The sequence below is a fragment of the Fukomys damarensis genome, unplaced genomic scaffold, assembly GCF_012274545.1.
Source record: "Fukomys damarensis isolate Sample0158 unplaced genomic scaffold, DMR_v1.0_HiC HiC_scaffold_11, whole genome shotgun sequence".
NCBI classification, from domain to species: domain Eukaryota; kingdom Metazoa; phylum Chordata; class Mammalia; order Rodentia; family Bathyergidae; genus Fukomys; species Fukomys damarensis.
Window position 1 is genome coordinate 8398740 of NW_022900923.1, and position 23224 is coordinate 8421963.

Genomic DNA, 23224 nt, shown 5'->3' on the forward strand with positions numbered 1-23224 from the left:
GCTCCCCGGAGAGCTGACGCGCCAGGCCACCCCCGGGACTCGCGGCCCCGGCTGGAGGATGACAGGGACCACGGCCTCTTGTTTCGGTGGCCTCCCAACTTGGACGTGGTGCTTTTTACGCCAGTCGTGCTACTCCTCGCCGCTGTCGGTCCCTCGCCCCAGGCTCACCTCCTCCCGAGACCTGCCGATCACTTTGCAGTTCTTTTGTCTCTTGTCTGCCCTGAGCTGCGGGCTCCTGCGTTTCCTTTAGAGCTGCCCTTCCTCTGGCGTCCCCAGTCCGTTAGTGACACTGAGCTCCTCTTCCTCCCGCCCCGCCTCAGACCTTGGTCCTCTCCCGCGAGGCCCCCCACCCCCTGGTTTGCAGCCCAGCAACCTAAGCCTGCAGCTTGTGTACGGTGTCTGCTCAGAGCCCGAGTGTGATAACTCTGTTGCCACCTTTCCGCTCCGTCTTTTCCTATGCCTTCAGTTCTTGCTTTGAGGCCCCACCTCGACCCCGGAGCAGTTTCTGTTCATAGACCTGAGGCTGCAGCCCTTGGTCTGCCTGCGTCTTTCTTGCGGGGATCTTTCAGAGTGGACCAAGCTCTGAGCCAGGCATCTTTGCTGAGGGAGATTTTGCCTTGGGGGGTGGGGCACAGTAGGATTTGCCCAGGGCCGGTGGCTGTGGGGAGTCAGGAGGGGAACCGGGTGGGTGCCTGGGTGATACGGGGACCAGAGAACTCTGCTTTCCTAGGACTAACGTCTTTCTCTTCCTTGGGCCAGTGAGGCTTGGGGAGGGGCGGTGGAGTATGTGGCCAGGGCCTCATGGGGCCTTTCCCAGCCTCTCAGCCCTGCACACGTGTTTTCTTTTATGCTTGAAGGGCTTTAAACTGGAGATTTCACCTGATTCTAAGGGGTGAGGGTAGAGGTGTGGAGAAAGAGATGGAAGAAAAACAGATTCGTGATACCTATTTTATACTCTAATCTCCTGAAGGTGAATCCTTAATTGCCTTGAAATGAAGATACCATGAGCCTGAGAAAAGCTTGGGAACCCTATCCCTTCTCCCTCCCACCAGCCCAAACAGGTGGTAGCTCTTCCTCCAGTCCCCCCCTTCCTTACCCATTTGCCCTCCAGGTGAGAACACTGAAACAGAGAGATTACCAGGCCGCTAATTAGCGCTGTCACGGACTGCCCACTTTATCTGTCACTTGCAGCCCAAGCTAATGTTTAACTAGCCTCCTGGAGAGCTCTGACACGGGCATTGCTCTTTTTTTTCCCCTCTCAGCAGACTCAAAACCTCATTTCCTCTGGCTTTAGGAAGTGGTTAAGGTCATGGGCTTTGGAGCTAGATGACTTCGACTCATTTTCTAGTACTTTCCTTGGCTCTATGGCTATGGGAAGAGTATCAAGTTAAACCCCCTTCCCCCGTCCCAGGCTCTGCTCCCCAAAAAGATTCATTGAAGTCCTAACCTCCAGTACTTTAGACTGACCGTTTTCAGAAATAAGGTCATTTCAGGTGCAGTTAAGATGAGATCATGTGAAGTAGGGTGGGCCCCCCATCCAGCTGGACCAGTGTCTTTAAAGAAAGTGATCCTGGAGGGACACAGACCCAGGGAGAGTCTTTTGTAAAGATGGAAGCAGAGGTTGGCAATCAGATGGTGGCTGTAAGTCAAGGAATGTCAAGGATTTCTGGTGGCATCACCAGAAGCTCGGAGAGAGACATGGAACATGTTTTTACCTAACTCGCAGAAGGAACCAACCCTGCCCACACCTTGATCTCAGACTTCAGCCCCCAGAAACTCAGGAGAGAGGACAGTCCTGGTGTTTTTAGCCACTCACTTTGTGGTATGTTGTCTCGGCAGTGCTAGGAAATTAGTAGGAAGTTCCTTGAGTTTTCTGACCTTTGTTGTCCTGATCTGTAGAATTGACCTAAAACATACTGGGACTTTTTGGTGAGATCATGTGTGTTTTGTTTTTTATTGTGTGTGTGACAATTACATGAGTAACAACTTCTGCTTTCTTATTTTAGTCTAGAAAAGCAAGGACGATGCAGTCAACCTATTCACCTACTTTGCTTCTCCCTGTAGCTGAGTGAGGAGTTGGACCAGGTCGTTGAGAACTCAGAGCAGGCAGACGAGCTGGACAAGGAGATCATCGAGGTCCAAGGTCCGGGTGCCATTCCAGGTAAGTGGGTTTGGTGCCAGAGGCGCAGGCGGGTGGGTTGTGGCTGCAGCTGGAGACCCTTCCAGGGGCCTTGCCAGTTGTGGGAGTGCAGGAGCCCTCTGCCCCTTTGCCCTGGTGTTAGATCTCAAGTATGCCCTAGTTCTAGAGCCATACATATTTAACTAGCCTGGGACCGAGGAGATGGCTGTCCAGACTGCTGTCTTCAGTCTCTCCTTTGAGCCCGTTTTGAGCCAGGCCATTGGACACACCGGCACACGCTTCTTCCCTCGGAAGCTGCAGGCGGTAAGCCTCTGCTGTCCCCGGCACTCTCCAGGTCCTTTGTGAGCTCTCCAAGCCCCAGTACTCAGCTCTGCTCTCCAGCGGGGTGGGCAGGGTCCTGCCGTCAGTGGGGACCTCTGTCACCTTGTGACACTGTTGGCCTGTCCTGCCCTAGAGTGCAGTGTGCTCCGTTAGCTTCCAGGAGGTGACTTCTCAGGTGCTCCTTCAGACCCATTTGCAGCTACTTCCAGCCCTGGGTTGAATGTGTGCCACGGGCCACTTTCCTCCCTATGGGTGACCTCACCTGGGCCCATCCTGCTGCTTCCATCCCACATAGTTCTCACGTTCGGTGGAAACTCCAGACTTCCGTGTCCTACATGTTCAGCTGCTCGGACAGTGGCTCAGCCTCCCTTTCCACGATTGGGCCTTTCTGTTGTTTCATTTCTCTGCTTGTATTTTCTTCCCTTCTTCACCGGTTGATGCCTACTCATACTTCAGCTCTCTGCTGACTATTTCTTTCTGCAAAGCCTGCTGTGACCTCCAGGCCACTACTTCACTTCCCATCTTCCAGCACCATCTCTGCTCACATGTGTATGTGTTTGGTGACTGGATGACTCACCAGTGTCTGCCTTTTCTTCTATAAAGAGGCTCTGTGAGGGCAGGCACTGCCTCCTTGGTCCTGACCACTCAGTGAAGGTTTGTTGAATGAGAGAGTGAATGGAGACTCTAGCCTCTTGGGTGAATCGAGGGAAGTCGGGTTCTGTTCCTTTAGTGTCCTGTGATTGTAGTGGAGAAGACTAAGACATGAAATTCTGTCATTCTTCCTGCCGCTTAGCTGCAGAAGACTAGAAGGAAGGAAGCTAATGTTTGCTGACTGTCTTCTGCGCCAGGTTCTGTCATACCCATGGCTGCGTTTAGTTCCCCTCCTTCCCTTCTGCCTAGTCTTGCCGTCTCCTCTTTGTGCTCCCCATTCCTTTCCTTTTTCTGGAGGCCCCTCTTCCACTTTTTTATAACTCCCGCCCCTGCCTTTTTTAGTTTCCATATGTTAGGGAAAACGTGATATATTTCATTTCTTTGCAGGTTGTTTCACTTAATACAGTGTCCTCTCCTTTTATCCATTTTCCTGCAGAATAAGCAATTTCATTCTTCTTTGTGTCCGGCGACTCCTCCATTGTGCATAGGTGCCATATTTACTTTGTCATCTGCTGGCAGCCTCCTGAGCTGACTCCATATCTTCTCATGAGCAGTATCGCAGTAAACTTGGTGTGCAGGTGCCTCTGGCGCACTGGCTTCATTTCCTGTGCGTGTACACCCAGGAAAGGGACAGCTGGATCATATGGTAGTTCTGTTGTTAGGTTTGGGGGAACCTCCATACTCTTTTCCATAGTGGTTGTACTCATTTACATTCCACAGCCTCACCAGCGCATGCGTGTGTGTGTGTGTGTGTGTGTGTGTGTAATAATGGCCATTCTGACTGTGGTGAGACAGAGTCCCAGTGTGATTTTGATTTGCATTTCTCTGATTACTAAAGATAGTTAAAATTTTTTTAAATTTTATTTTTTAGTACACATTGTGCATAGTGCTTGCATTCACCACAGGGAGTTGGTATCAGATGACTAAAGATCATAACCCTTTTTTTCATGTATCTGTGGGCCATTTGTATTCTTTTGAGACGTGTGTGTTCAGATCATTTCCCCATGTTTTGATTGTATTACTTGTTATTTGTGCTAAGTTTTTGAGTTCTTTATATATTCCAGATATTAATCTTTCAGTGTCTACTTCCTTTGTTTCTGCTCTGATCTTTATTGTTTCTTTCCTTCAACTGCTTTTGGGTTGGGTTCTTGTTTTTCTAAGACCTGGAGATGTATCATTAGGTTATTAATTTTTGATCTCTTTTGCTGATGTAAGCCATTACTAAACTGATACTTAGCTCTACCAAAGTTTTAATGACAGTGTAGTTGTTTAGGTGCTAATTAAACAGCTGGCACTTAGGAAGTTTGAAATGTAAAACTCAGAAACTACAGCACTTAGTTTTACCCCAGTGACACTCATTTCACTCCGTGACCTCCAGAACTAGAAGATATTAAAATGTCATTTTAAACCCTTGAGTTTGTCGTAATTTGCTATGGAAAACAGAAAACAAATGCAAGATCTCAAAGGATCCCCAGATGTCTCGGGCTGGGGGCAGTCACGCCACCTCTGACAGCATACAGGGCTCCCATTGGAGGATGTTCACAGTGCTCTCTAGAGACCGTGGTGAGCACAGGGTGGTGGGACGGATGTGCCCAGCATGCACCTGCTCCACAGAGCTCCAGGGGCACCCACAGCTATATGCTGAGGTGCAAGACATGGGCATCCTGGGAGCCAGCAAGACCGAGACCGGGGTTGAATGCACAGAAGAAAGCAAGCCATGCAAGCCTCTGCCCGGAGACTTCTGGGAATCCTTTGAGATCTTGCATTTGTTTCCTGTTTTCCATAGCAAATTATGACAAATTCAAGGGCTTAAAATGACTCCCTCTTCTCTCCTCCTCGCCCTCTCTCATTTTTCGCAGTACTCAGGGGAGTGAACCCAGGGTTACTTGATCACTGAGCTATGCCCTGACCTTTTTTTTTTTTTTTATAAACTAAAATTTTGAGATAGAGTCTTGATAAGTTGCCCAGGTTGGTCTTGAACTTGTACAACTCCTGCCTCAGTTTCCAGAGTAACTGGGATTACAGGTGGATCCAGCCAGTTTCTCTCTTTGAAAGCCACTTGATTAATCCTATTTGCTACTTTAATTCCCCCTTTCCATGGCGTATTAGCTGGTTCCAAAAATTAAGAATTTGACATCAAGCCAGGCATGGTGATGTATATCTATAATTTTTTTTCTAATTGAGTTTATTGGTACATTTTAGGTGTACAATGCAGTTACATTCGTCATTGGGATCTTGTACTGTCTTGGTTCTCCTTTTTTCGCCATACCCCTGTACAACTATAATTGAAGCACTCTGAGTGGCTGAGGTAGGAGAATCACAAATTTGAGCCCTGCCTGGGCAACTTAGGGAGATCCTATCTCAAAATTTAAAAATACAAAGAATTTGACATCTTTGGGTTCTTTATTTGGCCCTCCTCATTTGCCCACAGCAGCAGAGGACAGGTGGAGGTTGCAGAAAGAAGAGGAAGGAGGCTGGCGTGACACCATGAGTCTTGCTTTTATGTTTCCATATGTAGGTCAGTGGCCAGGCAGTTGGCAGGTGGCCTTGAGGACCTTGGGCCTCTGCAGCCTCTCTTGGTTTCTTGGAAGCCAGGCTCCAGGCAGGCAAATCTGGGCAGTTCTGTGAAGTGACAAGAGCCTTCCTTGCTTTTGGAAAACCTCTGCTGGGTGCATCGCCTTTTGAGACCCTAGAACAGTGGTGGCGAAGGTTTTAGAGACTGTATGCCCAAACTGCAACCCAAAACTCCCTTATTTAGCGCGCAGCAATTAAACCTGAATACTGAGGTTTTGGTTTAGAAAAAGCAGCTCACACATTAACAATTTTTGTCTTAAAAGAAAAACGCAACAGAGCTTTCAATCAATGATATAATCAGCTTTTTACTGAAAGGTAGAAGTTTTCATTTGGCATGCTTTTGCACAGTTAATGTGATCTTCGCTGTTGTGTGTATGCTGATAATTTGTCAGGCCTTTGCTGCCCTGGCTGGGGGGACTTGGCTCATGTGCTGACCGAGGTCTGTGTGTGCCTGCTGCGGTATGCGTGCCAGAGCTTTGCCACCCCTGCACTGGGGTGGATCCTGAAGTGCAGAGGCTAAGTAACTTGCTCTAAGCTGTTGCTCGGTGGTGCTCCAAGTAATGAGTAACATCCACCGGAAGTCGGGACATGCAGGGAGAGAAGGCAGGTGACCCAGAGAAGAACTTGTCCCTCCTTCTGTTGAGACTTCCCTGGCCTTTCTGATGAGGGCCTTTTCTCCCCAAAATTTATGTTTTCCTTTGTAGCATTTAGCACAGTTGACAGTCACATTTCTTGAGTACAGTTCTGTAATTTTCCCAGTGTGGTATTTATGCTCTATGGAGTACTGTTCTGGTATAAAAAGGGTAAGTTTCAGTCATCTGTAGGAAAGTGGATGCACCTCGAGACCATAATGTTAAATGAAATAAATCAGACATGAGCTTATACCTCACATGATTTCTCTTATAGGAGAAATCCAAAGTATAAATAAAGAGCAAAATAAAAGATAGATACTAGGAAATAAGGAGATAGATCTTTGGCAAACAGGAAGGGGCCCAAGAGATGGAGGGAGGGTGGAGGAAGAGGTGGGAAAAAGAAGTAAAGAGAATCACGATGTGTTATGTATGTGTACCAACTCCCCGTGAGGAATGGAATCATGCATTGCAAACCTGTACTAATAAAAGAAAAATTTTAAAAATAGGAAAAAATTCTCTCATTGTTCCCAACACTGCAGTGCTGCCTGAATTCTGTGTTGGGCAAAGGTTTTGCCTTTTCTTGCTCTCTTCTGACCTCAGTGCCTGGTGCACAGGGCCCAGCCCGGCCCGCCCAGGTGATTATGCCATACTCTGGAGGTTGGGTCTGCAGCCAGAGCCTCTCTCCCTGGGTCCATGGCCTGGGTGAATGCATGAATGAATGAATGAGAGCCTGGTGATCCACGGGGTGTTTGAGAAGTGAATGGTGCAGCCGGCTGGGAGGAAGGTGGGGCCGATCTGAAGCCAGAGTGATCTGAAGGTGAAAAAGAGGAGGTGGCCAGGGAGCCGTGGCAGGGACCGCTGTGCAGAGGTGGCGTTGAAGATGGGCTGCTTCCAGGGTGTGGGATGCCAGCGGACACTGGGAGGCGTGTCAGATGGGGGTCTGCACCTCAGCGTATGGGCTTTGGGGGCCAGAGAACGTTTACGGGATTGGAACAGTTGAGAGAGTAGGGGCTAAGGAGGGTCAGGGTGGCTGTGCTTGGGTGGAGGGAGATGGCTGCGTTCTTGAGGCTGCCCGGCTGCTCCTTTGACATGGGAGAAGAACGAAGAATCCGATGGGCTTGAGGCTGGGCGGGAGGAGCAGGCTGTGGTGCAGAGAGGAGCGAGACGCTGCCTGGCTTCGGGGAGGGGGCCAGGGGCAGGGAGAGCTGCAAGCCTGGCTGGAGAGAGAGGGTCCCTGGGCAGAGTCGGGGACGGCTGGAGAGGGAGGCAAACGGGGCATCTTGAGGTTGGGGTGGCAGGACAGGGCCACATTTAGGAGCAGAAGTCTGGGTTACCCATCCCGACATTCGGGGTGTGCACCCCACTCTCCTTTCTGAGCTGAACAATCTCACGTCATCATGTGGAAAGGCTGCAGTCTGCTCATTTCCTCTCCATCAAGGGCACCACGACTGGTTACTCTGTTCAAAGGGAGAAATGATGTCAGGCATGCGAATTGCACACACAGTTTATTATGTCTAATCAGAGTGGTCTAATCAGAGTCACAGAGGAAAACACTAGTGAATTAGTCATTAGCCAGTTCCCCATGGAAACAACTGTATCACAGAATGCATAAAGGTAAACAAACCAAAGGAAAAACAGATAAGGTGCATCCTATTAAAATTAAAACCATGCCAGGTGAAGTGGTGCACACCTGTAATCCCTGCTGCTTATGGAAGGCAGAGGCAAGAGGACCCCAAGTTTGAGCCCAGCCCTGTCAATTTAGCAGCTCAGGCAGAGCCTATCTCAAAAAGTGGAAAATGAAAAGGGCTGGGGATGTAGCTCAATGGGAGAACACCCCTGGGCCCGATCCACAGGATGGGAGAAAATATCTGTAAATTACGTCTCTGATAAAGGACTTATGTTTAGAATACATAAAGAACTCTTATAGCTCAATGATAAAATAGAAATGGTCCAATTAAAACTGGGCAAAGAATCTGAATAGGTGTTTCTCCAAAGAGACACAGATTCTCCATCGTTAGTCATCAGGAAATGGAAAGCAGACCCCCAGCCAGACCCTATATGCCCACAGTGGCTGTGACAGTGCGTGTGGGGAGGGCGGGGACCGGGCTGCACACACTGCTGTGGGACAGGAGGGATGCGGCTGCCGTGCCCAGAAGCCTGGCCATCCCTCTCACGTGACCTGCGTGTCACTCCTGCAGATACCTGCGCTCAGTTGGGTTATGAGCACAAGTGGTTTATTTGGGCTAATGCTTTTAGATTGCAGGCCATGACTGATAGCCTGTTGCTGTGGGGCTTGTGGGGAATTGATACATCACAGTGGGGTGGATGGTAGCAGAAAAGTAAAGAAGAGAAGCAGGGCCCCCCAGCTTGAAACTTCACCCCACCACTGTGGGGAGTGAGGCTTTAACACATGGGCCTTGGGGGACTTCTCAGATCCAGATTACAGTGCCCAGTGATGCCACTCGAAAGTCTGTTCAAGAGAGATGAAAACCTGTGTCCACATTCAAACATATACAGGACCCTGTAGAGCAGCATATATTCCTAAAGCTGAAGGGTGGGAGTCACACAAATACGTCAGCTGATGAATGGCTGGCTAAGATAGTATATCCACGCAGTGCGATATTACTCAGTCCAAAGGATGAACATTTACAGCATGCACGAGGCTTGCAAACAGTGGTAGTAAGTGAAAGAAGTCAGACCACAGGCTGCACTGTGAACTGTCCAGAGCAATAGAAAGTGGGTTCATGGTTGCAGATATGAATGCGGGGGTAGTGACCACTAATGAAGCCTTTGGGATGGTAAAAGTGTTCTTTAATTAGGTAGTGGTGATAGCTGCACACTTTGTGAATATGCTGTGAGCTACTGAATCTGTTTACCTTCAAAAGGATACATTTTATGGCATGCAAATTATAACTTAAAAAACCCAACCCCAACCTACCACATCACTAAAAAGCCAAATGTGTAGGTGAAGCTTTCCGAATTGGGTCTAACCCAGTGTTCTTGCAAGGTGCAGTTTCACCTGGTTACGGCACACAGCCAGGTCCCTTTCTCTGAGTAAAGGACCCTCGGGTGCTTTCAGAGACTGAATTGCCCACCGAAGATCCCCTTAATGGCCTGACTGGCATTCTGGGGCAAGTTTGGGCCCAGGAAGTGATTCTGTCAGGGATTTTACAAAACACAAATTATAAGGTGTGATAAAAATATATGGTGAATGTTAAAAATTCATTACAGTAAAGGCGTTGCCATTAATTTCCCTCAAAATACTTCTGTCACTCCTGCCACATTTATCCCATCTTGCTTTCCACTTTCTGAAGCAGTTCTGGGAGCCCTCTTTCCCTGAGTGTCTTTACAGGATGTGATAAAACACGGCAAGTGCTGCTGCCAACTGCCGTCCAGCGAAAAGGCAGCCTCATAAAAACATGGTGAGTCAGGGATGGGGATCTAGCTCGGCGGTGCTGCCAGCTGCCTTGTCAGTTCAATCCCCGGTACTAAAAAAACCCACCAAAAACAAAAAACATGGCGTGTCCTCATCGACTCTATTCAATTATCTGGTAATGTGCAACTTCCAGCTCTTCCCCAAATTCAAAATAGTCGTGAAAGGCAAGCACTTTGAATCAGTTGAGGACATCCAGGCCGTCACGACAATGCAAGTAAAGGAGCTGGTGAAAGAGGGTGCGTAACCACCTCAAAAGCGGCAAGAACCAGCAGGGTGTTCAAAGCAGCAGGTGGGATTTCCAGGAGGATTGATGACAGTGCGTCTTCTACTATAATACATATTTTTAAAAATTCATTTACCATATTTTTCAGCCACACATCCGAAGTTTCTTAAGATTTCTTATGCATTCATTACTTTTGCCTTCTTTTGTAAATTTACATAGATTCAAAGGACGTGTACTTCTAAAACATTCATCTACACAGAAGCTGGTCACACAGAAAGCTACTCTAAGGTTGTTTCACTGTGGAGTTCATGGGACATTTTGTCAAATGGCTAGCACTTTTTTTTAAAAGATAAAATGTAATGGTGTCTAGTTTCAGAATTGCAGTGTTACTTACAGCAAGTGTGGTTGGTAAGTAAATAGTTCAACAGCTTTTGTTTATATCACATGCCTGTTTGTGGGTTGATAAAAGACCTGTGGAGAAGTTGAAATTGGCTTCTGTGAGTACAGTGGAGGAGATCCTTGGTCGCTGTTCCTGCAGGATTAACCAGTCCAAAGCCTCTGTGGTGAGGTCCTCATTAAGTGACCATTAGTCCACACCCTAAATTGGTGCTTTTAGAATTTTCCAGAGTAAGTAGGAAGAATTTATCTTTTTCCTTATCCAAAGACATTTCACATCCTTTATCTGGCTTGTAGCAGACTGAGCACCTGCCCACAGTGCCGTTTGCTGTTTATCTTCATCGTATTGTTCTTTACATTGTTTTTTTTTTGGTACTGGGGATTGAATTCGGGTCCTTGTGCTTGCAAGGCAGGCCACCGAACTGCTGAGGTAAATCCCTGGCCCTACATTGTTGATGTAATATGTAAGTCACCCTTCAGAATGTCTTAGACTCCTCTACAGTTGCAAAGTTGCAAAGCCATCTGTAGGCTGGGTGTGAAGGAGGGCAATGTCTCGTGAGGTATCCCGGGTGGCACCTGTACAGAGCGTGCTGAGGAGAGACGGAAAGCAGGAGTCAACAGAGGAGGACATTGGGGGTTAAGGTGGGGCAGGAGCCTGAGAGGAACATGGACAGAAGGCAGATGGCACAGATGTGGGGAGAATAAACCCAGAGTCCTTCACAGTGGTATTAGAGACAAAAAGAAGTGAAGAAACAGTTGTTTGAGTTCCTTTTGGACAACTTGGACCCATGTGTTCCTTGGTGGCTTAGCTCTTGGGCTCCCAGGGGACTTCCTGTCCCCACTCCTATAGCTGCAAGTAGCTCCAAGGTCGCAGCTGGGTGCTCTCTGTCCCCAAGGTGCCTCATTGGCTTTTCTAGGAATTTGCACTCCTGTGTAAAGTAGGAACTCTCCAAAGTGTGCTGGAAAATAGGAAAGAGCACTGATTTACAATTGCACTTGCCTGGAATGACCTAGCTTTCGCTGTTAAATTGAGTTAGTACTGTAAGACCTCGTTCACCCAGTATTGGGAAATGTTACATGCCTACTATGTAAAAGAAGCTCTCCCACCCACCTCTGCTTTATTTTTTTTATTATGTTTGAGATACATAGTAATGGCATTCTTCTTGGAAGATTGGTCTGTTTTATTTTTCAGCATATATCTTTTTTACTAATTCCTTGTTAATTAGGCCATTGTGGTTGCACAGTCTTCATTTTTGCCATCTTCACCATTAAAGGTTTCATTCCTTTTTGAGGGATAGAGAGGACATCTGGTTCAGAGTAATTGCTGCCATTGAATAGGAACTGTATGATGCATTCTGTAACATTCTCTCATGTACTTTCAAAAACCCATAAGATTGAAATGATTATTTTCACAGGGAGAAAAGGAGGCTTCAGGAGCAGGAAGTAGCCAGGGTCACAGAGTAGTTAATAAAACTGGAACTGGAACCCAAAATTCTGACTTAAAGTCACTTGCTCTTAACCCACAGGATGTTTGTCTGCTGAAATGAATGAATAGTGAAAAGCAAATTACTCTTCCTTAAAACTCCCTTCATGCCATAGGCTCAGGACTAATGCAACTTTCTTCTTGACGTCTGCCTTTCTTTCCTCTAGGTGAAAAAAACTGCATTTATACATCCTCACGTCTTTCTGAGTTGTGTAGCAGTTTGTAGCCCAGTGCTTCTCTCCCGGTAGCTCTTGGAAGCACCAGGACAAGGTCTTCCACATAGAGTTGGTATTAGATGCCTGTTTGTAGATGTAAAGAATCAGTGATTGCCTTGCCCTTACCTATCTAGGACACTTTGTTTTGAGCTGGTTCTGCTTTGGTTCACTTCCCTCTACTCCCTTCCCTGACTGGATTTTGCTATGTAGTTCAGGCTGGCCTTGAACTTGCTGTGATTCTCCTGCTTCAGTCTCCTGAGTGCTGGGATTACAGGCGTGTGCCGCCATCACATCTAGCTAAATTTGGTGCTTTTAGTTTTTGTTTTGTTTTGTACCAGGAATTGAATTTGGGACCTTGTGTTTGCAAAGCAGGCAGCAGAACCACTGAGTTAAATCCCTGGCCTTACTTTGGTGCTTTTAAATAAGGGAAATAAAATAATTATGAGCAAATACTCTTGTATCTCTATTTAAAGCTAATTTCCTATTGATTGCATATAGTTGAATCTTAGCTGGTAGTCTCTGCCTTTTAATTGGCAAGATAATCCATTTACATGTCATATCATTATTGGTATGGCTGGATGTGGTTCTATCATCTTGTCATATTCTTTTTGCCTCATGTTTCTCTTCTTTTGTCCTCATATATTGTAAATTTCATGTTTGTTTTAGATAGCCTTAAATTTAAAAAATAAGTAACTTTTTATATTTATCCACCTGTTCAACATTTCCAGTGATCTTATTTTTCTTGCGTATTCTACTGAGAAACACAAGGGTGCCCTACTACTGAGCTACACCCCCAGCCTTTTTTTATTTTTTATTTTTAGACAGACTCTTGCTGAGTTGCCCAGGCTGGGCTTGCATTTGTGATCTTCCCCTCTGAGCTTCTCTAATAGCTGGGATTACAGGTGTGTACCACATACTGAGCTGATCTTTATATGTTATATATCACAGCATTACCATAGAATCTTTCCTGTAGCTTTCAGAATTGCCATTGGCATGCATTTTAGTACAAGTTTGCAGATGGTGAATTTTCTCATCATTTTTGTTTGAAAATATCTTTGTCTTCTTCAGTTTTGAAGTTTTTCTGTATATAGAAAATTTTTAGCAAAACTTAAAATTTTTTTAACAAACATTTTTTCTTGCAGCAGTCTAGAGATGGTCCATTGCCTTTTCATTGCCATTGTTTCTGGTCAGAATTTAATTGTCATTTGTACTTGTCGCTGTGTATGTACTGTAATGTGTCCTGTTCTGTTTTTTTCTGTGCTTTCAACATTTTCCTCATCTTTGCATTAGCAGTTTGAGTATAATTTGCCTAAAGGTAGTTTACTTAATTCCTTTGATTGGCAGGAGTTGAGTTTCTTAGATCTGTAGGTTGATGTTTTTCTTCAGTTTGGGGATTTTTGTATGTTTGTTTGGAACTTGGTACATACCCCAGTCTGGCCTTGAACTCCCAGCGACTCTCCTGCCTCAGTCTGCCAGTGCTGGGATTACAGGCATGTGCCACCATGCCCAGCTATTTGAGAATGTTTTGAGACATTAGTTTTTCAAGTATTTTTTGTGGCCCATTTTTGTCTGTCACATTATATATCATTAAACTGGGAGATATTGTCACACAGTTATTGAGATTCCATTTATTTTTTCCTTTAGTATTTATTTCAGATTGGATAATTTCTGTTCATTTTACTTCTGTGCGATCTTCTGCTATTACGCCTATATGTAAATTTAGGTCGTCCCCTCCCCCCCAGCTTTAGTTTTTCCCTTTTTTAACAGAATCTTGCTATGTAGCCCAGTCAGGCTGCCCCTGAACTCACTGTGTCGCCTAGGCTGGCCTTGAACTCATGATGATCCTTCTACCTCAGCCTCCCAAGAAGAGAGGCTTGCACCACTAGGCCTGGCTCCAGTTTTAGAATTTTCATTGGCCCTTTTTTTTAATTTAATAAAATATGTTGTGGTGAGGTACACAAAACAAGTCACCACCTGAACCATTCTTAGGGGTGCAGTCACACTCCTGGGCAGCCCGTCACCACCATCTCTCTCTGGAACTCTTCGTCTTGCCAACTGAAACTATGTGTGGTTCTTTTCATAGCATCTGGTTTTGTACTCACCGTCTGTTTATTTCATAGATCCATATAATTTCCTTCAAGTATGAAGTTCCTGTCTGCTAATTGCTGCCTCTGGTTATCTTGGTATTGGTTGTTTTTTCCTTGACTGTGGGTCACATTTTCTCATTTTTATGTATGTCTAGTAATTTTTTAAAAAAGTACTTTATTGCTCTTACCTTACACATACGGATAACAATTTATGGCTATCATTTGCTACGCTCTAGTTCAGTCCATTCCTTTTTTTTTTGTACCAGAAATTGAACTCAGGATCTTGTGCTTGCCAGGCTGGCGCAGGTGCCACTGAGCTACATCCCCAGCTTTATCTTGTATTTTTTATTGAACACTGGACATTGTGAAGCGTCTGCTATAGCCATTCTGGATTCTTTTATTGTGAAGAATTCTCATCCTCGTGGGTAGTTAGTACGGCGAGACTCGAGCTCTTAACGCCCATCTCCCTGTGTTAGCAGCAGCTGAAATCACTCATGTCTTTCAGTTTTCAGCTGCTGCTCTTTTTCCTTTGACGCCCCCATAACTGGCTTGAGCATGTTAATTATTTGCAGATTTGGGAATTCACCCCTTCTCTCGCTCCCTCCCTTTCAGGATTTTTCTTCAACCTCGTGACTGCTCTTCCAGCCTGGACTCTGCCATCCTGAACCCTGTCTTTGGGGGTTGGCGCTTACCCTGAGGCACAAGGGTGCAGATGTACTACTCTCACCCTGCCCTGCACTTCTCTTCCAAAGATGGGCAGTCCTCCCATTTTACCCTGCCTTTGGTTGTTCTTTAATTCTTTCAGATAATCTCACATACGTTGTTCAGATTTTGTCACTGTTGTCTGTGGCGAGGGGCTACAGCTGTCACTGTTGGCAGATGGAGGCCACACGGAGGCCTTTTGGGCTTATGATCACACTCCTCTCCTGCCCCAGTTTTGTGACAGCTGTGCTGCGAGGAAAGGGCTTTCCCTCTTGGATCCCTGGGACCCGTGCCTCGGGCTGTCGCTACCCCTGGAGGCTCATGTTCAGGCTCGAGGTGCCAGCAGCCCTGACTTCTGGTGAGGGCTCCCTGGGCTTGCAGGTGCGGGCTTCTTGCTGTGTCCTCACGTGGCCTTTCCTGTGTGCACACGTTCCTCTTGTAGGGATCGGGGCCCCACCCTTGTGGCCTCTTTTAACTTTAGCTCCTTAAAGGCCTGTCACCCTGGGGCTTCGCTGTAGGGGTTGGGGTGGGGGCACAGTTCAGTCCGCAGCAGAGCAGTCGTGGCTCAGGATGGTGCGGGGGTGGGCAGGGAGGTAGAGCTGTGTTTCACGGATGACACGGGACATGTTTAATCAGTCACCACGTGGGGCAGAGTGCCCAGTGAGTCTGGGGACAGTGGAAGCCCTGGGGGTTCAGTTATGGACAAGACTGGCTTTGTGCCTGCCCTCGTGGAGGTGGTAGCCTGGGGAATAAAAAGTTAAGAGACATTGCTGTGAGAGGAAGTAGGGGACTTACAGGTGCCTGAGGGCTTTGAGGAAGGGGTGCTCCCAACATGAGCAGGTCACGGAGGGCTCCTGGAAAATACCTTTCCGAACAAAAATGTGAAGGAAGAGAATGCTGCGGACCTGGGCATGGCAGGCAGGGGAGGCTGCAGGGCTGAGCTGGGTGCACTGCGGGGACAGGGACTTGTGGAGCCCGGGGCCTGTGGGACCTCACGGCCTGTCCCTCAAGCGGACTTGAGGTGGGGGCCTGTGCTGCGCTGTGCTGCCAGGTGGGGAGCCGTCAGCGTGGTCTCCGTGGACCCTGCCTCCCCTCGGCCCGACCCCCTTCCTGAGCCTCTGGGTCCCACGAGTGTTCTGTTGTTTCAGGCCTGGACAGCGAGTCGGCCTCCAACAGCCTGCACTTCAGCAAGGCCTGCCTGAAGAACGTCTTCTCCGTCCTGCTCATCTTCATCTACCTGCTGCTCATGGCCGTGGCCGTCTTCCTGGTCTACCAGACCATCACGGACTTCCGCGAGAAGCTCAAGCACCCCGTCATGTCCGTGTCCTACAAGGAGGTGGATCGCTACGACGCGCCAGGTAGCGCTGCCGGGCGGGCCATTCCCGAGCTGCCACTCGCCTGAGGGCCGCGTCAGGCCCGCAAGCGTGGCGCCGAGGACAGGGCAGTGCGGGGTGGCCGGGGTGCTTCACGGAGAAGTCAGATTGGGGCTGAAGAGCGTGTGGGGCGCGGGCGCTGGTGGGAGGAGGTGCCGGGTTGTGACGTGGTGGCAGGGTGAGGCAGGTGGGGGTGAGGCCAGGCCTGGGAGGTGGTGGGGAGCAGGGCCCTGCTGGAGAGGGGCTGCAGGTCAGTGTGTGTTTCCTGCCCTGTGGGGTGTCTGGTCCCTAAGGGGCACCATCCTGCCCAGGAGTGGACCACGCTCCAGACCTGTGGGGCTGGCACTGTGCTCTGGAGTCACGGGGGGCATGGAGCTGCCTGTGCTCTGTGGCTTGGGTGTGCCGCCTGCCCTGCCCATGGGTACCCTGCGTGGACCACGCTCAGGGCAGAGCCAGAGCTCGGGACCCCACCTTCCTGCCCTGGGTCTGAGCCTCCTCTGCGCGTGTCTGCTTTGGTTGCTCAGGGTGTTCTTGCCTGTCGGCCTCTTGACCCTGTGAACACTGCCTTCCTGTGCTGCGGGTGCTGCTCTCTGCATTTCTTCCCTTGAGTCCAGACCGGCTGTGGTCAGGGAGAGGGGTGGGTGCATGGCTGGGGTGGAGCTGCTACCCACGCAGTGAGAGAGACAGACAGCTCCGGGGGATCCTGCAGGCCAGAGGTGTCCGGGCCACCTGCAGGAAGTGAGGGCGAGGGGCAGGCAAGCTGGGCTCCTGTGGGCAGCAGGAGGCTGGGTCACAGCTGGTGAGGGTGCTGAGGAGGCCTGTGCCTCCTCCGGAGTCAGAGGGCGTGGTTGACTCTTCCCTTGGAGCCCTTCTTTTCCTGCTTCTCGACCGTCACCCGAGCGCCTGGCGCCGTCACTGTGGGTGTGAGGTGCCTCATGAGTGGTCAGACACCATGGCCTCAGATGTTCCCCTTTCCCTGCATGTGCCCAGGTATCGCCCTTTACCCTGGGCAGGCCCAGCTGCTCAGCTGCAAGCACCACTACGAGGTTATCCCACCTCTGATGAGGCCTGGCCAGCCTGGCGACATGGACTGCACCACCCAGAGGATCAACTACACGCACTCCTTCTCCAACCAGACTGTGGTAACTTCTGCCCCTGCCCATACCCCGAGCGCCCGAGTTCTCTTCCCGGGGCCCCGGGCGCTGGGTGCACATGAGACAGGGCCTGGCTCACCACATTCCAGGGGACCACGAGGCCCACTTCCTGTGTGCATGAGCTGGAGCCCCTGACCTGGGCTGAAGGAGGGCTGGGGTGGCGTGGTGAGCTGCACCCTCTACCTGGCCACTTGGCAGAGTCCCAGCTCTCCAGGCGAGAGTATGGCTGAACCATCCCTGAAGGCCCGGACTCGCGATGGAGCCACGTGCCAGTGCAAAGGTGGCCTATTGTTCAGGCTGGGGGTGGGGACTCCTGGCCTGGGTGCCACTCACAGGGCGGCTTGGCGGGCGGTGACTGGAGGAGGCTCCAGGTGCACCTGGGCGCAGCGGCACTGCACAGGGTCCAAGCAGGCAGAGGGCTTCTTTCTACTTACTTACATCTTGGCTGTGTCTGGCTGTCAGGGATCAAGGGTTTTCCAGAGGCAGTGGAAGGAAAGGTTTTCCTCTGCGGCAGCAGTGCGAGTGTCATGCTCCACAGCCTGTGCTCCCCTGGTGACAAGATGAAGGCATCACAGAGACTTCATCACACAGTTGTTCCCACTAGGCATCCTTCTCAAATCCTACCCCAGTGATTCCTACCCCTACAAAAAAATAGGAGTAGAATAGGATCATGTGTCAGAAATAACCTGCAAACGAAGAAGGGACCACAGGCAGACCAAGAATTTTGAGGATCTGGTATAAAATACAAGTAGCAAAGCCAGGTGAGGTGGTGCACACCTGTTATCCCAGCACTCAGGAGGCTGAGGCAGGAGGATTACTTCAAGTTCAAGGCCACCTTGGGCTACGCAGTGAGTTCAAGGCCAGCCTGAACTATTCTCTTGAGACCCTGTTTGAAAAACAAACAAGGGCTGAGGATGTAGCTCAGTGGTGCCCCTGCCTGCTTCACAGGTGCAAGGTCCTGAGTTCAATCCCTAGCACCAAAGAACAAAAGCCAAAAACAAAACAGGTTAGGACTAAGTCTGGAGGTGACTACTTGGAACCATCCGTTGGAGAGCAGGGCTGTGAGGATGGCATGGGTCCTCAGCATGGCCCACAGCGGGGCAGCCTCAGCCTTCGCCCTCCCGGCGGAGCTGTGGGGGTGTTGGTTCTGGTCACAGCCCTGGCGCTTTCTCCACACAAGCAAAGCCCTGCTGCACCAGGGTGGCTCCTGGCAGCCCCTCTGTGCAGCGGGGAAGCCTAGAGAAATAGGCCTCGGCAGGGAGACAGCACCCTTCCTTCATGGGAGTGGAGAAGGGGTCACCGAAGGAAAGGACCAGGAATGGGGAGAGGAACGAATCAACACAGCGAGGAAGCAGCGTCTGAAAGCCGGAGAGAGAGTAGTATCTTGGTAGACGTGGTCTGGACTCCAGCCTCCTCAGTGCAGCAGCCGACGGGGACACCTCTCTGCCCTCCCATGAAGACGCTTGTGAGGCGAGCGCTTTGCCGACTTCTGTATCCCATCGTGCCTGTTCTGGGCGTGCATGACATAACTGCACGGTCACATGCCCTTGAGATTAGGGTACAAAGCGCCGTTTCCACGAAGAGGGACTGAAGTGCAGCTACTGGCTACACTGAGTGGTGGTTGGTTTTCTTCTCCAGTTCCTTGCAGCCCCGACTGTGCACTAACAGGGAACTCATCTCCTCCGTCTGTCACGCCTGCTACTCAGCAGGCTGAGGTGGAAGGATGGTTCAAGCCAGGGATTTGAGGCCAGCCTGGGCCACACGGCGAGACCCTATCTCAGAAGAAAATAAAAAGGAAGAGGACTAAGATCTGAGCAGTCAAGCTCCGGGGGCAGTGGAGGAGGGGTGGGGGGCCATGTCCCCGCCTGGTGAGGACGCCTCATTAAACCCCACTGCTGCCCCCAGAGACTCGTGTGCTCTGCCTTGTCCTTACCACGGGTGGCCCTTTCTGCGGTGACAGGAGGAAGACCCGTCGACTCCTGCTTGTGGCATTTGGAGAATGGCTTTGTGGCTGACGTCCCGGTGGGGAGGTGGCTCTGCCCTCTGCTGTCCACAGGGAGCTTTTTTGGAAGCGTGCAGACCAAGTCCAGGCAGAAGTGGCCCCGTCCAGGCCTTGCCTGGCCAGAGTCCCTGATCGTCAGACTCTCGGCTCTCTGGTCTCTCTCGTGCTCCCAGTTTAATGGTATTCACTGACTCAGGGATTCCCTGCCTTTCCAGCCTACAGGATCTGTCTCTGTCTCCTCACCAGAAGAACTGTTTCCCTGCCACCCAGTGGGAGGCCCATGCCTCATTTCTAGGTGTTTTGCTACCTTAACACCCGTTCCAGCTAACGGGTTACGTCAGTTGGAGTCTGAGGCAGACGGAGTTCTGTGCAGACCATGCCCTGTCACTGGCTGACGGGAGAGGCTCTCGTGTCTCCGGACCAGCCTGGGCACATGGGCAGGGTGGTGCTGCTGCCCAGGAGTGTCCTGCAGTGGCTTCTGCTATGTCCCTGCTGGCCCTTGGTGTCCTGCTCCAAAGTGTCAGAGCACACATGGCTCCTGGGAGGTGAGAAGTGCCGGGCAAATGGCACCTGCGGAGGACGTGGCCTGGCGCATGACTCACTTTCCCGCACCTTCTGGGGATGGGACCAGGAAAGCCAGTCTCAGGCTAATGGAAGGTGAGGATGACGGAAACTGGGCTTTTAGCCTTCTCTGTCGCAGCCAAAGCAAAGTACACGGGAAGGTCGGAAGTGCACAGATGCAAGAAAAGCTTGAAGGGTGGGGTGGCGACAGTGTCAGGTGCAGAGGGCTCTGTGTGGGCTGGTTGATGCCGAGGGGCCCAAGTCCTGTCTGCTGATGTTTAAGTCACAAGTGGTTGTGTACAGCCCAGAGGGCGTTTGTGGATTTTGGCAAAACCTGGTGGAAATAAACGATACTGTCATCTTCGCTTTAGTGCCCTGCACATTCTCAGGTCTTCAGTAGCGCGAGGACTGAAGAGCACATTTAATGAACTCAGTGTGCGTGTGTATTTGTGTGTGTATACACGTGTGTACACTTTTTCCAGTGATCCGTAGAGTAGAACAGTTGATGTAAAGAATGTTTTTCTCACATGAATCCCTCAATCCAGTTTCGTCACAGTTAAAAGTCCTCATAGATCTTTTTGCAGAGGTGAACAAGCTGAAGTCTGGGTACAAAAGCTCATGTACAGAATGACCCGGACACGTGTAGGGGTGGCAGGAGCCATGGGGAGGAGACCTGCCTGGCAGCGTCACCTCACAGAACAGCGCGCACGGGTGTCACAGTGATGTGTGGGAAGGCACACGTGGCGGGCCGTGCAAGGGCCAGGCAGGCAGAGTAGCACGTCTGGACTTCAGTGTCCCCTAGGAGGAGGGAGTGAGGCGTGGCGGCTGTGTCGTGTTTGTCCTGCAGTCGAGTCCGATGCTACCTCACACCATGTACAAAACCGGGTCATGCATATAAAGTATCTGAATGTAACAGTGGTTTTTAAAAGTACTATAAAGAAATAGAACGTTGATATAATTCTGGCTTAATTTGGCAAGCAAAGCCCAGAAGCCGTAAGGAAAAAAGACTTACAGATTTCATTCTATTACATTTAAAGTTTCCGCATAACAAGTGAGATCAGAAACAAAGTTAAGGGCTGAGCATTTAGCTCAGTGGTTCCGCTGCCTGCCTTGCAAGCACAAGGGCCCAAGTTTGATCCCTGGTACCAAAAAAAAAAAAAGAAAAAAGAGAAATGTGGCAAACTGGAAGAAAACACCTGGCATACAAAAGAGAAGTGAATGTCCTTACTAAATAAAGCCGTGTCCCTGGCGCAGCCAGCAAGAGAGCGGGCAGAGGTTGTGGTGTGTGGACCCCGGGTGCTGTGCCCAGGACTCCCGGCAGCGGGAGGGTCTGGCCGCCATGTGTAAGGCTTCCAGGCCAGCAGCCCTGGGCTCGCTGCCTGCTTCTGCCTAGGCCCAGAAGCCTCTGTGTACCCCGGGTGAGGGGCTGCACCGTGTTCCCCAGGACAAACTCTGGCCTTTGTGTTCCTGCAGAAATCCGCCCTGGTGGTTCAGGGGCCCCAGGAAGTGAAGAAGCGGGAGCTGGTCTTCCTTCAGTTCCGGCTGAACGGGAGCAGCGAGGACTTCAGCGCCATCGACTACCTCCTCTTCTCTTCCTTCCAGGAGTTCCTGCAAAGGTGGCTGCCTCGTGTCTGCTTTTGTAGGCAGCCTTGCACAGTTGCATGCTGGGAGTGGAGAGGGTGCCAGGGGACCTGTCCTGCGGATGTCCCCCTGGCCCAGTAACAGACCAGCTAAGTTCGGCCACTCTGGTAAACTCAGATGGCAGTCAGGCCCTCAGGTGGAACAGTAGCTGCTCCGTGTGCACGTGGCACCCTCCTCCTCAGACCCTGCTCTGGTGGTAGTGGTGCCGTCCCCAGGGCCCAGAGTGCTCATTTGAAAGGGGGCGTTTTCTTTGTCTCCCTGCCAGGTCCCACTGAGCCCCAGGATCCCTACAGCCGCCGCCACCAGTGCTCCTTGTCCTTCTCAGCCTGGAACCAGGGCCTCTGTCCTCTTTATCCTCTGTGCCATGACAGCCCCCTCCCGCCATGCCCAAAGCTCTGTGTGCCCTGTTCCCCCCGAGAGACCCTTCCAAGGCTCCCCCAGGCCTACGTTCTCTCCTGAGGGCCACGTGGTGGGGTCCCCTTGACTGGGCTACCCGGGAACCCCTTCTCTGAGCCCAGTGAGGGCTGCCGTGGGCTCTGCCTGTGAAGCTCTTTGTGCAGGTCTTGGGGTTCCCACACACGTGCTGATGCAGCAGGGGGGTGCAGTGGACAAGTCGAGTGCTCACCCACTGGGGCTGCAGGGCCCTCACCTGCCGCGGCTCCCCAGGGAGAGCTGTTCTGTCGGGCAGTGTTCTGGAGAGGAAGCGGGGAGTGGCAGCATCTGTGAGCAGCTGCTGCCCCAGGCCTGCTCACCAGGCCCCTTCTCTCCTCCACCTTCAAGTCCGGACAAGGCGGGCTTCATGCAGGCCTGCGAGAGCGCCTACTCCAGCTGGAAGTTCTCAGGGGGCTTCCGCACCTGGGTCAAGATGTCGCTGGTGGAGACCAAGGAGGAAGACGGGCGGGAGGCAGTGGAGTTCAGACAGGAGGTAGGTGGCTCTGGGCTGCTCCGAACTGCCTGAGTCAGGTGGGGGAGCTTTGCAGGAAAGGGTCCTGGGAGCAGGGGCTAGAGGGTGGGTCGCAGGGACCCTGGGATCTGCACTTTCCCCAGTGGCTCCTCTGGGCAAGGAACAGCAGTCACCACACACTGCAGGAAGGCCGGGCAGGTCACCTGTCCCTGCGTCTGATACCCGGCTGCGTACCCGCTACCCACAGCCCGGCAAGGGAAGAGACTGTAGCAGTGGTGTCTGAGGGGAGCCCTGTGATGGCCCTTGGGATGCAGGTGGCAAACAGTGGCTTCCTTCTTGTGTTTACTGTATTCTGTGGAATGTGTTCAAGTACATCATCAGTAGGGTAGCGCATGCTGTCATGTGTGCAGTTACGAAGGCATGTGTGGATGCGTACTCGGACCTTTTCACTAACAGTAAGTCCGATCAGAAAGCTTGCAGCTTGCTGGCTTGGAGCCAGGAGTCTCCATGGGGACCCCGTGACAGCTGGGGCGGGGCGGGCGTGGTGGCAGGGAGGGAGGTGGGGGTCGTCACCTGGAGCTTTGTCCCGCGCATTGCTCTGCACACTTGCTCAAGTCCTCTTCCGGCCCCACAGAGGCTCTGGGAGGAGAGGTGTTGACTTACTCAGCCTGGAGCCAGGTGCAGTACCTGGCCTGGCTCTCCTAATGGCTCTGCCCTTGTTTGATCTGA

The 23224-nt window shown here is 50.8% G+C and overlaps 1 protein-coding gene across 6 annotated transcripts in view; it reads left to right on the forward strand.

The window, feature by feature from the left end:
- The first annotated feature begins 2070 nt into the window (after window positions 1–2070).
- The window catches only part of Pacc1 (proton activated chloride channel 1), a 36601-nt gene continuing 15447 nt past the window's right edge, over window positions 2071–23224 (forward strand). For 5 of the 6 annotated variants that reach the window (XR_004516604.1, XR_004516605.1, XR_004516603.1 and 2 more), the window contains exons 1-4: window positions 16015–16218; window positions 17224–17375; window positions 21424–21566; window positions 22372–22516. Coding sequence is in view for 1 of the 6 variants with exons in the window: in XM_033762048.1 (XP_033617939.1) it covers window positions 16107–16218; window positions 17224–17375; window positions 21424–21566; window positions 22372–22516 (552 nt within the window). In the remaining 5 variants the exon portion in view is untranslated. Of the gene's footprint in view, window positions 2162–16008; window positions 16219–17223; window positions 17376–21423; window positions 21567–22371; window positions 22517–23224 lie in introns of those variants that run through there. The other variant, XM_033762048.1, reaches the window with a different exon arrangement.